General features: G+C 43.1%; 1 protein-coding gene across 1 annotated transcript in view; it reads right to left on the bottom strand.

Moving 5' to 3' along the window:
* DBF4B (DBF4 zinc finger B) overlaps positions 1-17256 on the bottom strand; it is a 33933-nt gene extending 16677 nt beyond the window's left edge. Inside the window, 5 exon segments of the mRNA XM_042965865.1 lie at positions 325-375; positions 993-1178; positions 4406-4560; positions 16522-16587; positions 17096-17256. Coding sequence (XP_042821799.1) covers positions 325-375; positions 993-1178; positions 4406-4560; positions 16522-16555 — 426 coding nt within the window. The 5' untranslated portion in view covers positions 16556-16587; positions 17096-17256.
* Between the last annotated feature and the right edge of the window lie 1921 nt (positions 17257-19177).

Genomic DNA, 19177 nt, shown 5'->3' with positions numbered 1-19177 from the left:
CCACAAAAGGGATAAACTGCTAAAAGATGCACAAAGTCCGGCTTATGTGCAGCGCGGCATCCCCTCCAAGGTGCTCGTGCTAGGCTCTGGTGTTGGAAGGATTAGCGAGTCAAATCTGGGCTCTACCACCGCCACCCTGGGCGACCCTGGACAAATCACTGAACTTCTCTGAGCTCTACTTCCTCATTTGGAAGAAGAAAAGAAGGACGGTACGTCTCACAGGTTGTGCGTTCTGTGTCAGTACTTCAGAAGCCCCTCCTAAGAAAGGTTAGATCCTCCCCTGTGCCAGAGACGGCCACCTGCAGCCCGCCCCCCTCCGCTCACCTGGTTTCTGATGGCTTTCTGCAGTAGCTCCTTCCCTCTGCTCAAAGGCACCTGACAGGAAGAGAAGGGCAATGAGGTACGCTGTGCAGCCCCCCTGTGCACAAACAGATGTTCACACAGGTGCTGGTGAGGGCTTGGGAGTCATGTGTCTTGGAAAGCTGGGAGCATTGACAGCTGAGGAGCAGCAGAAACAGAAGCCTAGAGAACCTTTTGGAGGTAAAGGTAAAGCCACACACAGTCCCGGGTCACCCACAGGTAGCCGCAGCTTGGACCCAGGTGGAGAAGCGCATTCTGAATTTACCCAAGGCCAAAGTGTCACCAGTACTCTCAGACCTCTCTTTACGAGTCTCCATACCCCCAGCAGACAGGTCTGGGCCAATTTCAACACACCCTCTCTGGTTTACAGAGGACCTTCCTATTGTTTTTGACCCTCTGACTCTGAAGTCCCTTAAAAAGTGAAATGTATCACAGAAGGGACAGCGTGGGGATAACCAGTTGAGAAGGTTTTTCGATCTAGAGCTATGATAAAATATTTTCAGTCTCTGAATTCAAATGAGAGGTTAAATTAATCCAGATGGAACTAAAGCCAGAGACCGCCCACAACGGCTCACCGAGGCCTACTTCCGTTGCTCAGAAAACACACCTTTCCTACCTGACGAGGTTCTTACCGAGTCTGTGGGTTTCTGTGAAGGCCGGGGGTGGCCGCACTTCGGATGGGCCGTGGACGGTGTCTGCACCCTGACCTCGCTGGGACTGGGGCAGCCTCTGTGGCCTGTCGCACTGCTCTCTGCCTTCACTTCCCTGCGGCTGGACACGATGTAACTTACTTCTTTGCTCAGAAAACCCTCAATTACCTGAAACCAGATCACAGAGGTGGCTGAAAACCAGAAGGCAGATGTAGAATTATCGATTCTGAGAGGTTGGGGAAGGAAATCTTGGCTGCCAGAAGTTTCAGAATCAATGTCCTTAAATAGACCAAGTGCAGTTTTGTACCGAGCCCTCAAGAAGACATCATCCTGAAACATAATAGGGTTTATATATATAATACAGGTTTTGTCTCCAGAACTGCTGCTCCTGACCCAGCAGCAGAAGGCCACAGGCTCTGTGGTTTGACCAGATTGAGTCTGCACAGAGAAAGAGCACACTGGCGGGGCCCAACAGGATTAAAAGTAGCTGGTTAAGCCATGGCATTCCTGTGAAGATACTCGGGGGCATCCAGACACCGCGCCTGTGATCCTGACCACACTACCAAAAATAGGAACAAAAACATGAAACAAGACAAGAGTTTGGCTGCTACTGAGCTGCACAGGTATCCGCTCATCCTACCTGTAAGCTCCTCGTTGGCACTGAGAGGGTCTGACTCATCTTTGTATCCCAAGGGCCCAACACAGTGCCTGAAGCACAAGGACACTTAACTCATATTTGTGGGGAGAAGAAAAGATGGAAATAAGCAGTGGCGAGGTGGCTAATGCTTAGTGACCCACTCGCCAGGGAAAAAATCCCTGCAACGAAGCATGTGCTGATTTCTGGGGGGTAAGAACTCCCACTATGGCTGATTGCAAGCTACTGACATGATGTTACTGAACGTGGAACTGGAAAGAGATGCTAACAATTGGCTCCACCTCCAGCACACCACTAAAAGTCAGGATGAATGATGGCCCTCTCTGAAGGGTGGACTGGATGAGAAACTTAGCACTGAGCTTAAAACAAAACAAAACAAAACAAAAACAAAACAAAAAAACCAACAACTGTTTAAGTCCCTCAAAAAGCTAAACACGGTCTACCAACGTCTACCACAGCAATTCTGCTTCTAGGAACGCCCCCCAAAGAACTGGAAACAAGGACTTGAACAGATACTTGTACATCCTTGCTCACCGCAGCATTATCTACAAGAGCTAAAAAATGCAAATAACTCAAGTGACCAACAGGTGATAGACAAAATGTGATGTGTACATACAACAAAATATTGCTCAGTCATGACATGAAGTGAAGATACACGCTACAACATGGATGAGCCTGGAAAAGATTACGCTAAGTGAAAGGCGGCAGACACAAAAGAACGACTATCTGTGAGTCCACGGACAGGTCTCTAGAATAGGCAAATTAACAGAGACAGACGGTGGATTGGACAGGGGTTGCAGAAAAGGGAAGTGGGAAGTTCTTGCTTACTGGTTACAGAGTGTCTGTCTGGGGTGATAAAAGTTGTGGAAACAGTGGTTACGGCGGCCCAGCTGCGTGAATGTAATTAATGCTGAAAACTGTACATTTACAAAGGCTTAAAATGGCACATCTTATGTTGTGTACGTTTTATCACAAAAAGAATCTTTAAAGTTATGGCTTGAATGAGAGTACCTATGTTCTGTAATATGGCAAAAACAAATGGTGGGGGGGGAGGAGGAGGACAATGACTGTCCTATATAAACGCGGCCGACGGTTCGATGGCTGCATGTGGCTCCCACTCCAGTCTGCCTACTCTTCCGCAATGTGACGGCTATTCCTATCAGGAGGCAGAGCCCCCTCTTCCATCGCCTTCAATCAGACTCCTCTGGAACAATACAATGTAGTGAAACGTGTTCCAGAGCCTATGTCTCAAGAGGTCGTGTAGCTTCTCCCTTCACCTTCTAAGAAGGCTACCATGAGACCGCCGTGTCAACAGGCTGGTCTAGCTTACTGTATACACGTATGATGTTACGGGTATAGACAACATATGTAAGAAGCCTCTCAAACGACACCTGAGAAGCCATAGAGAGGCAGCCAGCACCAACTCCCAGATGTGTGAGGTCAACTCCATCCTTCCAGCCAAGCTGACCCTCCACCCAAATGCAGCTGTAGGCGGGAGCCTTGATGAAACCAGCAGACAAACCACCCAGCTGCTCCACAGAGTAGGAAGAAATAACTTGTTTTAAGCCCCAGTTCTGGGGTGGTTTTTTCACACAGCACAGGCTAAATGATAGAAGAGACTAAAAGTTCAAAAGGTAATTTGGGGCCAGTTTGGGTGTATAATCAACACTTGGTACGTTCCCCATTGCCAAGCTTCTATATTCCTGAGCTTCTGTTCATTTGACAGAAAAGAGCCTCTGCATTCCAAGCTTCTTCAAGTCATTTCCCTAGTTGCCCGCCTCTTTGGAGCCGAGCACTATCATCCCATTTTCGAAATTCGAGAGTTCCCCATGTCAACCCCTTACTAAAAGTGCCACGCGGCACACACATGGCTGAAAAATATTTTAAAGGACTCAAATACGGCAAATGCTTCTTACGGGAAGTTTTTCACCAGTGTGATGTAAAAGAGTTAAAATTTAGAAATAATCTCAATGTCCACAGAGTAACCATGAGGTAAATTAATAATCCACTCAAAGAAATATATTCTCATTACAAATAACATGAGGGACAATAACGATAGCAAAGTGCTAATGCTTTAAGGTTATGGGCAAAACGTTGGTAATCAAAAATGTATTCATGATCATATAGCTACACGGAAAATAAACATAAAAAAAAAAAAAAGAATAGAGACAGAAGTAGAGGAGTGGTTACCCAGGTTGGGTGTATTGAGGAGAAATGGGGAGTGACCGACAATGGGTATGGGTTTCTTTTTTGGGGTGATGAAAAGGTTCTAAAATTGTGTATTCACACAGCTTGCATATCTCTGTGAATACACCAAAAACCATTGAGTTGTACGTTTTAAATGGGTGAACTGTATGGTATATGGATTACATCTCAAGAAAGCAGTGAAAAAAAGGGCACCTGGGTGCTAAGCCTTCAACTCTTGATTTCAGCTCAAGACATGACCTCACAGTTCGTGAGTTCGAGCCCTGCATTGGGCTCTATGCTGACAGTGGGGAGCCTACTTGGGATTCTCTGTCTCCCTCTCTCTCCACCCTTCCACTGCTCGCTCTCTACCTCTCTCTCTCAAAATAAATAGATATTAAGAAATAAAAATAATAATAAAATGAAGCTGTGAAAACTAAGAGTCCAGAAGCAAAGATATCAAATACCTGGAAGTCACAGATACAATCCCTCTCCAGCTCCTGCCCGATAACCCACAGAGGCACATGATATCACAAGTCACAAGCAGGTTACATACCCCACCCAGCTGCTGGATGGCCCCCGTCAAAAACTGGAGACTCTTGCCAGCAGGCAGATCCAGATAAAAGGACTTTCCAGAGAAGGGCTGCCTCCCGGCATCTGCACAGCTCATCTGGCATTTTTCCAGACAACTGGAAACTTCCAGTTGAGCCCCTAGGAAAGAACAAAAGGGAACAAAGTGAGAAGCATGGGCTGAGAGTCACGCAAGCCGAACAACGCTCAACGACAGCCTCTGTGGTGTGCCCCCGCTAGACCCTGGGCACATAAAGATGAACCTGGGACTGGCGTTCGTTCCTACCTTCATGAAGCCCAGATGTGAAGGGATCAGAACCCTGGTACGTGGATGGCAGGAACCTACAATGGTGCAGCCACTTGAGGAAATAGTTTGGCAGCTTCTCAAAATGCTAACCATAAAGTTAACATGCGACCCTGCAATCCCACTCTTGGGCATAAACCCAGGAGAAACGAAACTGTATGTCCAGATAAAAACATGTATAAGAATGTTCATAGTAGCATTATTCATTCAGCCAATAGGAAATAATTCAAGTGTAAATAAAATAATAAGCAAAATGTGGTGTATCCATTCAATGGAATATTATTGGGCCAATAAAAAAAACAAACAAAAAAACAAAAAAAACCGAGCCACTGACAAATGCTACAACCAGGATGAATCTCATACACATGCTAAGTCAGAAAAGCCAGATACAAAGACCACATATTATATGATTGCATTTATATGAAATGTTCAGAAAAGGAAAAGATACAGAAATAGAAATTGGATCAGTGGTTGCTTAAGACCGAGGGTGGGAATAAGAAGTGACTGAAAATGGGCATGAGGTTCTTTTTGGGGTAATGAAAATATTCTAAAATTAAATTGTATTAGATGTACAACTCTGTAAAGTAACTAAAAATCACTGAAAGCATACAACAAATGAATTTTATAGTGGGTAAGTTACACCTCAATAAAGCTAAAAAAAGAAAAAATCCAAAAAACAAAAAACCCAACCCTTCGGTGAATATAATCTTGAGATTTGTGCATTTCTTTGTATATAAAAGAGAAAAACCTATAAATACATATGGAATTCTGATCAATGAAATGCATGCTATATTATTTAGAGAGAAAGGTACTGTCTACAAATCACTTGAAATGTATCAAAAATATAATGGATAGAAATCCATCATGATAGGGGCGCCTGGGTGGCTCAGTCGGTTGAGCATCGGGTTCAGCTCAGGTCATGATCTCATGATCTCATGATCTTGAGACCACAACAGGTTCGATGCTGTCAGTGCAGAGCCTGCTTTGGATCATCTGTTCCCCTCTCTCTCAAAAATAAACATTAAAAGAAATCCATCACGATAAAATAAATATATTAAAATGTCAATGATAAAATTTAAATGGTGTGTATATGAATGCTCAACGTAAAAGTCTTTAGACTTTGTTGCAGGATTGAAAACTTTCATAAAAAAACCTTAACGCTTGAAGAGATAGGGGTGCCTGGGTGGCTCAGTCAGTTAAGCATCTGACTCTTGATCTCTGCTCAGGTCAAGATTTCATAGTTCGTGAGTTTGAGCCCCCCATTGGGCTCTATGCTGATAGTGTGGAGCCTGCCTGGGATTCTCTCTCTCCCTCTCTCTCGAGGTATATAAATAAACTTTGAAAAAACTGGGTCATTGACTTGGCCGTTTAGAAAGTAAAAAATAGGGGCGCCTGGGTGGCTCAGTCGGTTAAGCGTCTGACTTCAGCTCAGGTCATGATCTCGCGGTTTGCGATTTCGAGCCCGCATCGGGGTCTGTGCTGAGAGCCTGGAGCCTGGAGCCTACTTCTGATTCTGTGTCTCCCTCTCTCTCTGCCCCCCCCCCCCCCCGCTTATGCTTTGTCTCTCAAAAATGAATAAATGTAAAAAAAAAAAATTAGAAAGTAAAAAATAAATAAATGAGGGGTTTGGAACAGATATTTTTATAAATCTCCTAAAACTCCTTGATTCCGTAAATTCCTGCATCGCTCCTTGCTACTGCCCAGTCAGACTCATTTGCACCTCCTCAGTGTCTTTCTTCTTCTGAGTTCCATATTACTTATTATCTTTCCTCTTAGTATTTTTCAGCTTCATATTCTTGTTTACTCCTTCAGGATGAACCCCTGGACTCCCCATCAGACTGGGAACTATTTAGGGAAGAGATGTTGACTTACATTCCAGCCTTATTCCCCCAAAACCAGAGCCTGCTCTCCCATCCTCAGCGGGCACCTGACCTTCAGGCACTTACCTTCTGGCCCCCTAAATCTCTCTCTTCCTGAAAGCCCTAGTTCAAAGACAGAAAATACTGGAAAGTCACCTTGACATTTCACAGAAGAGACCTTGTTGTGAGTCCCTGCTCTGCTTCTTACTAGCTGTGTAACTCTAGGCAAATCACAATCTCACTTAGTGTCTCTGAATCTCTATTTCTTCACTTCTGAAAGAGTGATAATAATTAGTACCCACCCCCTTTGGACAGTCCATATGCAGTAAATCAAATATTGTAAATTGTGTCACATAATCGTATTGAGGGGATATTTAAATACTTAACAACATGGATGAATTATATAGAATATGAATCATACCTCAATAAAAAACTATCGTTAAACAATTTTTAGGGGTGCCTGGGTGTCTCAGTCAGTTAAGTGTCCGACTTCGGCTCTGGTCATGATTTTGCGATCTGTGGGTTCGAGCCCCTGTGTCAGGCTCTATGCTGACAGCTTAGAGCCTGGAGCCTGCTTCGGATTCTGTGTCTCCCTCTGTCTCTCCCCCTTCCTTGCTCACTCTCTATCTTTCAAAAATAAATAAATGTTAAAAAAAATTTTTTTTTTAATTTGATATTTGTGGGGCACCTGGGTGGCTTTGTTGGTTAAGTGTCCAACTTTGGCTCAGGTCATGATCTCACGGCTCGGGAGCTTGGAGCCCCACCTCAAGCTCTCTGTTGTCATCTCAGAGCCCACTTCGGATCCTCTGCCTCCTTCTCTCTCTGCACCCCTCCTAAACTAGCACACTCTCTCTCTCTAAAATAAACATTAAAAAAAATAATAGAGGGGCGCCTGGGTGGCTCAGTCTGTTAAGCGTCCGGCTTTGGCTCAGGTGGTGATCTCACAGTTCGTGGGTTCAAGCCCAATGTCAGACTCTGCACTGACAGTGAGGAGCCTGGAGCCTGTTTCAGACTCTGTGTCTCCCTCTCTCTCTCTGCCCTTTCCCGGCTTACACTCTGTCTCGCTGTGTGTCGCAATCTCTCAAAAATAAATACTAAAAAAAAAAAAAAAAAAGGCCTCCAGAGTAATTCATTGCATTCACTTGATCATACACAGTGTAAACACAACACTGCATTTTACAGATCACCTTGACTGCTCTGCGTAGATGCCCTTTTTTTCTGAAGTTAATGTGAACTTTCTATTGTTAATTCAATAGTTCATGATTTTTTGGTAAAAGAATCAGAAAGGCTTTTATTTATTCAACTTTTGTGCTATAATCTGTTGGTCAATATTTATTATTAAACATTTCTGTGATACGCAATTTTAATTCTGGCAGTGAGTTTGGAAAGTTAGTTTAATTCTTACTGCCTGTGTTTTCTAAAATGACAAATATCTTCTAAATGTCTATTTGTTTTTAACATAATTTTATTTATGAAAAAAATTTTTAATGTTTTTAAATTTATTTTTGTGAGAGAGAGAGACAGAGGTGAGCAGGGAAGGGGCAGAGAGAGACAGAAGCACAGAATCTGAAGCAGGCTCCAGGCTCTGAGCCTGACACGGGGCTGGAACGCATGAACTGCGAGATCATGACCTGAGCCAAAGTCGGCTGCTGAACCTACTGAGCCACCCGGGTGCCCCTATAATAATTTTATTTTATTTTTTTTATTATTTTTTTCCCTAAAATAATTTTAAATAAAACACTCATGTCAATTTTTATTAGGTATATCATTCTTTTAAAATATTTGTTTTGAGCTACAAGAATAGGCATGCTTCAGTAAAGATCATTTATGATCAGAGTAAAAAAATAAATACATAAATAAACCTCAGTACTTGTATAGTTTCAAGATACTTACTATTAAAAGGTAAAATGGTAACTTATGTTTGAAGAAACCTTCCAGACACCACTTTAATCAAATGATCAAGTTAACGTGACCAGTGATGAGCCTTAGCCACTCATGTGCCTTCTGACACCACATCCTACAAAGGGCACAACATCACTTCTTTGTCAAAAATGCACAACCTAGATCCAACCACAGGGACATAGTGAACAAACTCAAATTGAGGGGTATTCTGTCCTTCTGAAGTACCAAGGTCATGAACAACAAATAAAGAAGACCTCCTCCCAAATAGAAGGGAGGCTAAGAAGATATGACAACTAAAAGCAGGGCGTGATTCTGGATTGGATCATAAACCAGAAAAAAAGATGCCGGGAAACAACTAGTAGAATCTGAATAAGATTTGTAGATTAACTAATATTTTATCAATATTATAATTTCCTGAGTTTTCAAATTGTACTATGGTTACATAAGACGTAAGTATTTGGGAGAAGCTGGGCTAGGAGTATACAGGAACCCCGTGTTTTTGAAATTTCTGTCTAAGTCTGAACTTTCTTCAAAGTGAAGAATGAACAGGGAAAAAACCAAACTCTAAATAGATGGGAGTTAATTCTTGTAACACAGTGTGACCTACTAGCTCAGGTGGAGGGACCCTTCCAGAAAGTATCGAGAGGAGATAAAGAAATAGACAACTGAAAAATTAAGAAATGGAGAGGACAGAAATAGAAGTGTAAGCAACATCACAGAGGGGCTGCAAAGGGAAAGAAAAAAAGAATGGAGAGAAGAAAACATTTGAAGAAGCAACGGTCTAGGCTTCTGAATAAATATGGAGGAATATGAGAACTTTTGTTCTCTCCCTAAATCCTACTAAAAATGACAAAAAAAAAAAAAAGGAATAAAAATGGACAAAGACACTGGCAAGAAGATGACAAGAGACAAGAGATGCCATTAAACTGTGGAAGCTGGAAAGCAGATGGATGAGTGGAAAACAGGCAGGAGACCAGAGAAAGTGGCATCTAAGGCCAACGAGAAGCAAGCTGGAGCTGAAAGGCCCTGAAACTGGAGGGACCAGAAGAGAATGCTGGAGTGAAATGGGGGGCTGAAAAGAGGTTATCTGGAAGCTTTTCAAAGGAACAGCTAGATACCCACAACCTTCCCCTACCCTGGCAGAAGACTACAGCAATGGTGGGGTGCCTAGATGGCTGTCAGTAGAGCTTGTGACTCTTGATCTCAGAGTCGTGAGTTCAAGCCTCACGTTGAACAAGGAATCCACTTATAAATAAATAAATAAATAAATAAATAAATAAATAAATAAATAAATAAATAAATAAATAAATAAATAAATCTACAGCAGTGGTTCTTCACTGAAGGAGATTTTGCCCCCAGGGGAAATTTGACAATGTCTGGAAATATTTTTGGTTGTTAGGGGGTATGCTTCTAGCCGATAGAAGCCAGGAATGCTGTTTAACATTGTATAAGGCACAGGACAACCCCCTGCAAACAGAATTATCTCATCCTAAACGTCAATAATGCTGAGAATGAAAAATCCCTGGACTAGAGGCAACTGAGCACAGGTGAGAGCAGGGATAAAGTCCCAGTGAAAACACAGAAGATTAAGAGGATGTCCACATAATGAACGGTGAGACCTGTAGACCTCATCCCCTAATGAACTCCCAGAATGCGGACAACCACACTTATAACCCGCAATGTGATAGTAGTAGGAAGTGACCCCCTTGGAAGGTAGTTAGGTTTAGGTGAGATCGTGAGGTGTAGCTCCCCTAAGGGGACTGGTGTCCTTACAAGAAGAGAGACCAGAGCGCGCGCTCTCTCTCTCCATCCATGAGGGCACAAAGAAGAGGTCATGTGAACCACATAGTGAGATGGTAGTCATGTGCAAGGCTAGAAGCGAGCCCTTACCAAGAACACAAATCTACTGGTATCTTGATCTTGGGACTACCAGCCTCTGGCAATATGAGAAATAAATGCGTTGAAGCCACGCAGTCTACCATGTTTTGTTATAGCAGCCTGAAATACAGGATATCCCCCAAGGGGTGTCTGGGTGGCTCAGTCGGTTAAGCATCTGGGCTCAGGTCATGATCTCATGGTTTGTGAGACTGAGCCCTGAAGTTGGGTTCTGTGCTGACAGTGCGGAGCTTGCTTGGGATCCTCTCTCTGCCCCTCCCCATGCTGGCACACTCTCTCTCTCTCAAAATAAATAAGTAAACATTAAAAAAAAAAAAAAAAAAAAAAAAGGACAGGGGCACGTGGCTGGCTCAGTTAGTTACACGTCTGACTTCGCTCAGGTCATGATCTCATGGTTCGTGAGTTTGAGCTCCCCCCACATGGGGCTCTGTGCTGACAGCTCAGAGCCTGGAGCCTACTTCGGATTCTGTGTCCCCCCTCTTTCTCTCTACACCTCCTCTGCTTGTGTACTCTCTAACGCTCTCAAAAATAAACTTAAAAAAAAAAAAAAAAAAAAAAGACACCTCCCCCCTCCTAAAATTGCCAGGTTCCAGCATGATTACCTACAATGAAATCTACCAACTGATAACCCCCTTCCAATTGGCATCTCATTGCCTCACTTTTAAATATGAATGGGTAATCAAAGATCAGATATTTAAAGAAAGCTTCTAACAAGAAATCTAACTACCAAACAGAAAAAAGGCTTAGAGGAAATAGAGACAATACAGGAAAGCAGAAGAAACCTAAAAACAATACCCTATATATCCTCAGAGAGATAAAGGAATACATTGCGTTCCATAAACACATAGACAAGTATAAAAAAGGAAACACAAGAAAAACTTTTGGGGCACCTGGGTGGCTCAGTTGGTTGAGCATCGAACTCCGGCTCAGGTCATGATCTCGTGGTCTGTGAGTTCGAGTCCCGCATCGGGGCTCTGTGATGACAGCTCAGAGCCTGGAGCCTGCTTCAGATTCTGTGTCTCCCTCTCTCTCTGCCCCTCCCCCACTCATGCTCTGTCTCTCTCTCTCTCTGTCAAAAATAAATAAACATTTAAAAAAAAGAAAAGAAAAACTTTTTAGAAATGTATAATATGAAAAAAGAAAGAAAGAAAGAAAGAAAGAAATGTTGCAGAACGAAAAGGAGTTTCCAGAATGAAAGTTTCCACCGAGTACCAGCTCCATGAATGAAAAAAGTCCCCCATCAGGGCACACTGTCAAGAAATTTCAGGACATTAAGGAGAAAGAGGAAAAAACAAAACAAAACAAAACAAAACCCCACAAAACACAGGATTTTGGCTTCATTTCAGGTAATACTGGAGACCAGTAATTTAAAAGCCTTCCTAATACAGGGGTTCAGTGGGTTAAGTGTGACTTGATTTCCACTTAGGTTATGATCTCACAGTTCCTGAGATCGAGCCCTGAGTTTGGCTCTGTATTGACAGTGAGTGTGCAGCCTGCTTGGGATTTTCTTTCTGCCCCTCCTCGCCACATGCTCTCTTTCTCTCTGTTGAAATAGATAAACATTAAAAACAAAACAAAAAAAAGCCTTTCTAATACAAAATATCTAAAAATACCAGTTAAAATATAAATACAAATCCCACCTAACTGCTAAGTTCACAAAATCAATAAGTAAGATTCCACAAATGCCCCCAAATAATGAGAAAACTGAAAACCACAGTGGGGAAAGCCAATGCTGACTGCCCTGAGGGAGTTTGTGGGCTTAAAAGCAAAGGGTTTGGGACTGATGAGCCTGACACGCCCAGGAGATCAGGAGATAAGGTCTTGCACCTGCCTAGAGTGAGGAGTCAGAATTGAGAAATTCCACATGAATCTAGGAGAAAAGGTAAATCAGAAAATAATCCATCCACCAAGAGACCTTTTAAAAGGAATACTTTCTTAGCCTGGCTCTGCAAGAAAAATGTCTTCTCTGAGAATTCATAACCATAGGCCTCCCAAGAATTTGGAATTCAAATTCACATTACTTAGGTGGTCTAAGAATCCACTACCATCACCATCAAACAGAGAAATTAACATAAAAAGTAATCCCAGCTCCTAACACCTTTGGCATACTTTCAAGTAACTAAATGCAAATCAATTCTAGAGGCACAGCTTAGCTCAGGGTTCCCAAAATTTCCTCATATAAAGCATCATCAAACATTAACTCACCCTCCAACATTATAAAACACATGAAGGAAACAAACCACTGTGGGTAAGAATCAGCAGAAATAAAGAGCAAAATTAGATCCCCAACAGCTTCGAATAGAAGCTTTTAGGGTCACTGTAGACCATAAAATAATTAAATTATTAAATGTTTTATTTCACTAAAATAAGTATTTAAAATGCTGGGAGAAAATAAATGTCAACTTAGAATTTATATCTGACTGGGCAATTATTCAAGAATGAGGGCGAAATAAAGACATTTTTCAAACAAAGAAAATCCATTTATTCCCCAACCACTTCTTACTGAAGGACTTTGCAGAGGTGTACTTTGGGATGAAGGAAGCTAGACCCACAAGGAAGGACTGAAATGCCAAAAATTTGCCAAAAATATGTATAACTCTAAACAATCACTGTATAAAACAATAATGATAATAATGACTAATTTGGAAGTAAAAAAGACACACAATAATCATACTGCTGCTAGATGGCAATAATGCTATAGACGGGGACAGGGATGGTTCAGAGACAGACCGGTTTAGGCCTTTGTTGTGTCAGGAGGAAGGTAGAAATATTCACAGAATCAGACTTCACCCCACACTACAAACTACAAGTGGAACGTGGCTGAATCACTATATTGTACATACGAAACAACAGAATACTGCATGTAAATTATACTGGAATTAAAAATTACAACAGGGCACCTGGGTGGCTCAGTCAGTGAAGTGTCTGACTCTGATTTTGGATGAGGTCATGATCTCATGGTCATGAGACTGAGCCTCGAGTTGGGCTCCAAGCTGGGTGTGGAGCCTGCTTAAGATTCCCTCCACGGGGCGCCTAGGTGGCTCAGTCAGTTAAACGTCCACGTCCGACTTCGGCTCAGGTCATGATCTCACAGTTTGTGAGTTCAAACCCCACTTGGGCTCTGTGCTGACAGCTCAGAGCCTGGAGCTGCTCCCGATTCTGTGTCTCCTTCTCTCTGCCCATCCCCTGCTCACTCTGTCTCTCTCAAAAATAAATAAAAAACGTTAAAAAAAAAAAAAAAAAAGATTCTCTCTCTCCCTCTTCCTCTGCCCCTCCCCCTCCAAAAGAAAAAATTAAACAAAACAAAAAGATTGTACACTTAAAAGAAAAAAGTGGAATATGTCTTCAAAATTCTGGGGAAAAAATTATTTGCAGCCTAGAACTATTTAACCAGCTGAACTATCATTCAAATATAAGTTAACATAAAGAACTGTAAGACTTGCAGGTCTTGAAAAATTTGTCTAGTACCCTTTCTCAGGAAGCTATACTAGAAGGGGTACTCTATCAAGATGAGGAAGTAAATGTAGAGAGAAAAACACAGGAATTTATGATAGAGGGGATCCTACACAGGAAAAACAAAGGGAAATCCCCAGAACAATGAAGGGAGTTTCTAGAATGAAATCAGTGCAACAAGCCTAGCGCTCAGCTGGACCAGAGTACTAAGATAAATGGTTTCAGAAGGTATGTTCTCCAGACAAAGAAGAAACTGATGGATTCTCAGATGAGCGTGAAAATACTGAGGGAAGGCTTATACTTCTGGTAAGAGTCTGAACATGAATTAGGGATCATACATAGAAAATGAAGCATATTGGGGTGCCTGGGTGGCTCAGTCGGTTATGCGTCTGACTTCAGCTCAGGTCACGATCTCGCGGTCCGTGAGTTCGAGCCCCGCGTCGGGCCCTGGGCTGATGGCTCAGAGCCTGGAGCCTGCTTCCGATTCTGTGTCTCCCTCTCTCTCTGCCCCTCCCCCGTTCATGCTCTGTCTCTCTCTGTCTCAAAAATAAATAAACGTTAAAAAAATTAAAAAAAAAAAAAAAGAAAATGAAGCATATTGGGGCTCAGTCAAGCGTCCAACTTCGGCTCAGGTCATAATCTCACGGTTCGTGGGTTCGAGGCCCCACGTCAGGCTCTGTGCTGACTGCTCAGAGCCTGGAACCAGCCTGCTCTGGATTCTGTGTCTCTCTCCTCTCTCTCTGTCTCTCCCCTGTTCTGTCTCTCTCTCAAAAATAAACATACATTAAAAAAAAACAAAACAGAAAATGAAGCATATTTCCTAGTTTACTACATGGGTCATCTGTGAATAACCATAATCACGATACTGCAAATAAATAAATGACCAAAGATGACTACATATGCACTAGGAGGAGGAAAGGAGGAAAATGTGTGTGTTTGTGTGTGCTAAGTGGGGAGACAGAAAAAAAATCTTTATTTTCCATACTAGGAAGTCAACAGATATAATTTAAGTTAAAAACAACAAAAGCAGGGGCACCTGGCTGGTTGGGTTGGAAGAGCATTCAACTCTTGATTTTGGGGTTGTGAGTTCAAGCCCCATGTTGTGTGTAGAGATTACTTAAAAATAAAATCTTAAAGGGCGCGTGGATGGCTCAGTCGGTTAAGCGTCTGACTTTGGCTCAGGTCATGCTCTTACAGTTCGTGGGTTCGAGCCCCACATCAGGCTCTGCGCTGACAGCTTGGAGCCTGGAGCCTGCTTTGGATTCCGTGTCTCCCTCTCTCTCTGTTTCTCCCCTGCTCACGCTCTGTCTCTCTCTCAAAAATAAATAAAGATTAAGAAAAAAAATTTTTTAAATATTAAAAAAGAAAACAAAGGCAGTATGGGCATGCTATTTAGAAATAAGTAGGTAAATATTAGAAGAAATAGCTATAAGAGCTGTAAACAATGGCACTCTAGAGAGTAGGAAACAGGAGGCGGGGGCGGGTGTGTGAGAGGCAGAGACATAGACATAGACCTAGCCTCTTAAAATTATGAAACCATAAAACTATAATAAAAATTTTTTAAAACCCTTCAAATTTCATAGTCATATTACAGTGAATTTTAAGAACAATTATGAAGATAATCATCTAAAATCTTCTAATGAAAAAAAGTAGGCCAAGGGGGCACCTGGGTGGCTCAGGTGGTTAAGCATCTGACTCTTGATCTTGGCTTAGGTCATGATCTCGGGTTCATGAGTTCAAGTCCCACGTTGGGCTCTGTGCTGACAATGCAGAGCCTGCTTGGGATTCTCTCTCTCAAAAATAAAAAATAAACATTAAAAAAAAAAAAGAAAAAAGCAGATCACTTACAAAGAAACAAGAATCAGACCTACATCAATTATCAACAACACCTTTTTTTTTTTTTTGAGAGAGAGAGAGAATGCGTGCAAGTGGGGCAGAGAGAGAGAGAGGGGGGGAGAAAAGATCTGAAAGAGGCTGTGCGCTGGCAGCAGAGAGCCCCATGTGGGGCTGGAACTCACAAATGGTGAGATCATGACATGAGCTGAAGTAGGGTGCTTAACCTGCTGAGCCACCTGGGCACCCCAACAACATCTACTTTTTGCAGGAAGAAAATACTGAAGGAAAAAAACTTTGACTCAAGAATTTAACACAAAGAAGAAATCAAGATATTCTCAGGCATACAAGCTTCAGAAAGTTTATCACATAAAGCCCCCTTTTGAAAACACTCTTGGAGCAAGTCCTCCAGCAAACAAAGAGTAAATAACTTAGTTAAGTGTATTGCTGTTTCAAAGGCAACCAAAGCTTGTATCTCTAACAATCCAGAACTAAAACTAGAAGGAACTAGGGGAGGGGAGGGAAGTGACGGAAGTGAGTATGGCTGCAAAACTTGTCTATTTCGGTGGGTTTATGGTAAAAATAACCATGAATATGAGCTTAATAAGGTACTCTATCCTGACTCTCCATCTGCTACTCTTGTTAGTAATATCAGACTGAAAGCTCTTATTTGACCTTTACCATGAATTCCTAAGTGATTCATGCCATCCCTCCAAATACACACACTCAAAGCCACTAAGTAATTAGGAAACCTCAATAGCGCTAACAATTCTCGACCATGATTTTCATCCCAAAAGACTTGGTGCAGGAGTACCAACTTCGACCTCGCATCCCTAGTTCTGACCTGTTACCTACCTACGATAGGAGCCTGGAGCCTACTCTCAGCCATAGAGCTCTGCAGCTCTGAGAATTTGCCGTCACCTGAGAAAGGACAAAACAGCATCAGAACCACCTTCATTAGCCTTCGACCTTCTACTACCCTCTCCCCCACCCCCCACCCCCGGCCTCCCAATTCCTGCAAACCCCCCAGCGCGGCTCCCGGGGAGGGGGGTGGGGTGGGGAAAGGAAGACTGAACTCCATCACAATCCATATCTCATCTCACCTCCCGTGCCTCTTGTCCTTCAATCCCGCCGCCCCCTCTAGAACTCTGCGCCTTCACTCCCATGGCCTCTTGGCCACCCCTTTTGTATTTCAATCCCCGTGCTTCCCTCCAGGCTCTTGTCCCCTCAGTCCCTTGCCACCTTTAGACCTCTACCTCCTCAACGCCAGTAAGCCCTTCTTCTCGGCCCCTCTACGCTCCTCAGCTTCTGCCCCTATCAGCTCCCCAATTCCTGTGCACCTTCCCGATCTCTTATCCTCTCTACACTCGTTTAACCCCTTCCTTCCACCTTCCTTCTTACCCCATCTTCCCCTTCCCGGCATCCGTACCCTTTCCTGGCTCCCTCCTCAAGGTCTCCGTAGTGTATTCGCGGGCTCCATGAGCTTTTTCAAACGACCGAGTGGCCGTGGCCTCTCCGCAAGTACACGACCAGTCTCCAGGCGCCCTGGGCCGCGGCTCGGGTTTAAATTTCCTGTCGGCCCCGCCCCTAATACAGCGTAATAGCTGCGAGGGTCTGCCCTACGGTGGCCCTGCGAGGTCAACGTTAATCTCAGCAAAACCTCCCTTCTCCCTTCCTATTCCGGCCGGCGTTCTCCTTCCGTCCCTTCCCTTCATTTCTTGGCTTTTCATTGGGTGGAGATACTCTGCGCCTTAACAGACAGGAAGTTGAGGACTAGTGGTAGCCTAGTTTTCATGATTCTTCACACTGAGCTGGTTTGAAATTCCTAGGAGTTCGATAATAACAAAATAGGCCTATCACGGAGCATGTACAAAAAAATTTCACATACACATCATTTCATCTTCACATCTTTCTTTCCCTCCCTTTTCTCCACTTACCCACCCAACAAAAAAAATTCTCAAAAGAGGTGTCTCCTCATTTGTTCAACTCATGTGATTAGTGTGATCCTCACCTCTCCACTAAACCTGTACTTGTCTAGGTCAACTGTAACTTCCACGTTCCCAAATCCTATGGTCACTTTGCTGTACTCAACTGATCCAACTTCTAGAACATTAAAGGAGACTATTCCCTCCTTCCTGAGCCAGTTTCTTCATTTTGCTCCTATTTCTACCAGCCTGCACCTTCCCTTAATGGCTCCACAATCTCCTTTGCTGAACCTGAAGCCATTGTTCCACCTATAATGTTGCAGCATGCCAAGGCTTTAGCCCTTAGTCCTATTCTCTTCCATATTAGCACTTTCTTCCCAGGAGACCTCATTCAACTCCATGGCTTTACAATCAGTTCTGTGCTAATGCCTGCAGAACTTCTACATCTGGTTCGGATCTCTCCCTTGATCTCCAGACTTCTATATTCAAGTGGATACTGGACATTTCTGCTTGTATGTCTCATGGACACCTCCGGCTCAACACATTCAAAACAGAACATTTCTTTCACTGTCCCACCCTTCAAAAAACCCCAGGTACTCTTCTCCATCTCAGTAAATGTCACATAATCCACTCAGTTGTTCAAGACAAAAACCTGGAGGTTATCCTACTTCAGCTTATCCCCACTCCCACTCTAGAAACAAATTCTACCAACTCCAAAGTACATCTTGCACCAGACCACCTCTACCATTTTAGTTCAAGCCACCATACCTTCTTGCCCGAAGCACTGTGTCAATTTTTAACACAACTTCTACTTCTTCTTCTTTTTTTTTTTTTTTTTTTTAAGTAAACTCTATCCCCAATGTGGGGCTCAAACTCATGATTCTGGATCAAGAGTTGCATGCTCTACTGACTAAGCCAGCCAGGCACCCCAACACTACTTTTACTCGAGTACCTTCCAACATCCACCCCAAATTATCCATTCTCTAAGCACTATATTATTTATACATACGTGTGTGTGTGTGTGTGTGTATACACACACACACACACACACACACACACATATATACATATATATATATATATATACATATATATACACACTTTTATCCCTTCCAGTGGGGCCCCTCCCTACACTAGACTATACATAACAGCTCTGATGAACTATAAAGCTTGGCCATGTGACTCGCTTTGGCTGATGAAAAAAGAAAAAAAATGACATCACTTTCAAGCACAAGTTTTACAATTTTTTTTTTAATGTTTTTATTTATTTTTGAGACAGGGAGACAGAGCATGAACAGGGGAGGGTCAGAGAGAGGGAGACACAGAATCTGAAACGGGCTCCAGGCTCTGAGCTGTCAGCACAGAGCCCGACGCGGGGCTTGAACTCACGGACCGTGAGATCATGACCTGAGCCGAAGTCGGCCGCTTAACCGACTGAGCCACCCAGGCGCCCCTCAAGCACAAGTTTTAAGAGACAGGATCATTTACCAAGTTCTTTTATCCCATCACAATGTCAGGCAATGTCCTAGCTAGAAGCTGACCTGTCAGCTTGAGTTCTTGAGTAAAGATGACAGGGAACAGAACCA

This window comes from Panthera tigris, chromosome E1 (genome assembly GCF_018350195.1).
Source record: "Panthera tigris isolate Pti1 chromosome E1, P.tigris_Pti1_mat1.1, whole genome shotgun sequence".
Lineage (NCBI taxonomy): Eukaryota > Metazoa > Chordata > Mammalia > Carnivora > Felidae > Panthera > Panthera tigris.
The sequence above is the reverse complement of the archived record's forward strand: the minus strand, read 5'-3'. Positions and strand labels throughout refer to the sequence as shown.